The sequence below is a fragment of the Babylonia areolata genome, chromosome 12 (genome assembly GCF_041734735.1).
Source record: "Babylonia areolata isolate BAREFJ2019XMU chromosome 12, ASM4173473v1, whole genome shotgun sequence".
NCBI classification, from domain to species: domain Eukaryota; kingdom Metazoa; phylum Mollusca; class Gastropoda; order Neogastropoda; family Buccinidae; genus Babylonia; species Babylonia areolata.
In genome coordinates, this window is record NC_134887.1 from 15198572 (window position 1) to 15200328 (window position 1757).

At 39.7% G+C, this 1757-nt stretch overlaps 1 protein-coding gene across 1 annotated transcript; it reads right to left on the bottom strand.

Annotated features, from left to right (window-relative positions):
* Positions 1 to 479: 479 nt before the first annotated feature.
* Positions 480 to 809, bottom strand: LOC143287843 (uncharacterized). Its single transcript, XM_076596083.1, has one exon. The coding sequence runs from the start codon at positions 807 to 809 to the stop codon at positions 480 to 482; it is 330 nt and encodes a 109-aa protein (XP_076452198.1).
* Positions 810 to 1757: the final 948 nt, after the last annotated feature.

Here is a 1757-nt window from a genome sequence, read left to right on the forward strand (position 1 = left end):
GGCGCAATCATACCGTGCTTGTTGCTGGAAGATATTGAGCAAAAATGACCAGAATTCCTCGGTATGCAATGTATTCATCCGAAAACAACAAATCCTGGACTTCAACAACGACAATAGCAGAATACTATGGCACTGCGCAGAAATGTTATCAGTTAGAACCCGTGTGCAGTATTTTTTGGTTTTCTGACCATTTTTCGTGACGAGGAATTCCCGCCGTCAGGGTGCGAGACTTGTCAGACGAAGGTGAGTAGATTTCTAGATCTGAGTCGTAACGCTCCACACTCACATTTTAAAGTAGCGAATCTGTTTAGACCTGCCGTCCTAAATAATAATATAATATAATATATCGTTGCAGACCTATATTTAGGCTTCTCAGCCTTTAGTCTGGTCTTAGTACTCGAAATCTTACTATCACAACGTCCAAACACTTTTTCTTGTTTCTTTTTCCTTATTTGCAGCTGTTTGTACATGCGATCTGCTCAGTGATTGTCCAGCCTAGCTTTCAAAGCGTTGAGAGAGGGGGCGCTGACTACAGAATCTGGTAGGGCGTTCCACGGGTTCACCCCCCGGAAGGAGAAGTAGTGCTGGCGCATTTGTCCATTGCATGGCCTCTTCTTGAGCCTCAGGTTATGCCCACGGGTCTGTCTGTTACTGTTTTCTAGAACCAGGGGGCTTTCCACTTTATACAGTCCATGAGAAAACTTGTAGACCTCGATCATGTCTCTTCTGTCCCTACGGTACTGCATGCTGGGTATTTTCATTCTGGCTGGGCGATCCTCAAATGTACTGTTTGCCAGACTGGGGACCATTTTTGTTGCTCTTCTGAGAATAATAATAATAATAATAATAATAATAATAATTTCAAACTCAAAGAAAGGCTGATTTCACTTTCACTGAAAGTTTCCAGTAGCACCTAAATATGTGGTTTGTTAGATCTAAAAAAAAAAAAAAAAAAAAAAAAGCTTGCTTCGATTGTAGTGAGAATTTTCTCATTTACCACATTAATAGTGTGCTTCTTTAGATCGCGTTGGCGCCTTTAAAAAATTTTTAAAAAATATTTTAAAAAGGCATATTTTAAAAAATCGTGTCCCTGGGTGGATGGCTATGTTGTTTTTTTCTTTGCACGCGAATTTCGTATGAGTTCTGTGCACATTAATTTCGCATCAATTTTTAGGGTGGAATGAAATGGAATTTCACCTTTTACGCTCATGTGGAGAACCAATCATCAAGCGAGGATTGGCCTTGATATTGACAATGAGCACTTTGAACACGTGGATCAGAGTTGCATGACAGCATGCTTCGAAACCACTTGTCTGGTGTTTTAGCGCAAACACAAACAAACAAACACAATCATATATAACATCGGACTATCTGTATGTGTGTGTGTGGATAGATTTTGGTTTAGCTCTTTATAATTTTGAAGCCGAGGTTACGGACAAAGAGTTAAAACAAGCTGCTGAAACATCAGCAACACAAATAGGCATAGATCTAGATCAAAGTTGTGATTTCCGATGCGGAAACTGCGTGTTTGCCAGCTCCAAGCACATGTTACAGAGACAATGATACGACAATCGCACCTATAGAACAAGAGAGGCAAGGCCTTCAAGACTCACTCGTGACTGAGAGTAAAACACACAAGCTTTTTATGTATTGAGTATAATTTCAAAATGTAATGTTTAAGATGAGAAAGATCAGTTTAAAGCAAATTAAGTGCCCTAGCATTAATTACAGAGTAATTTCCCTTTTTTACTACCTGC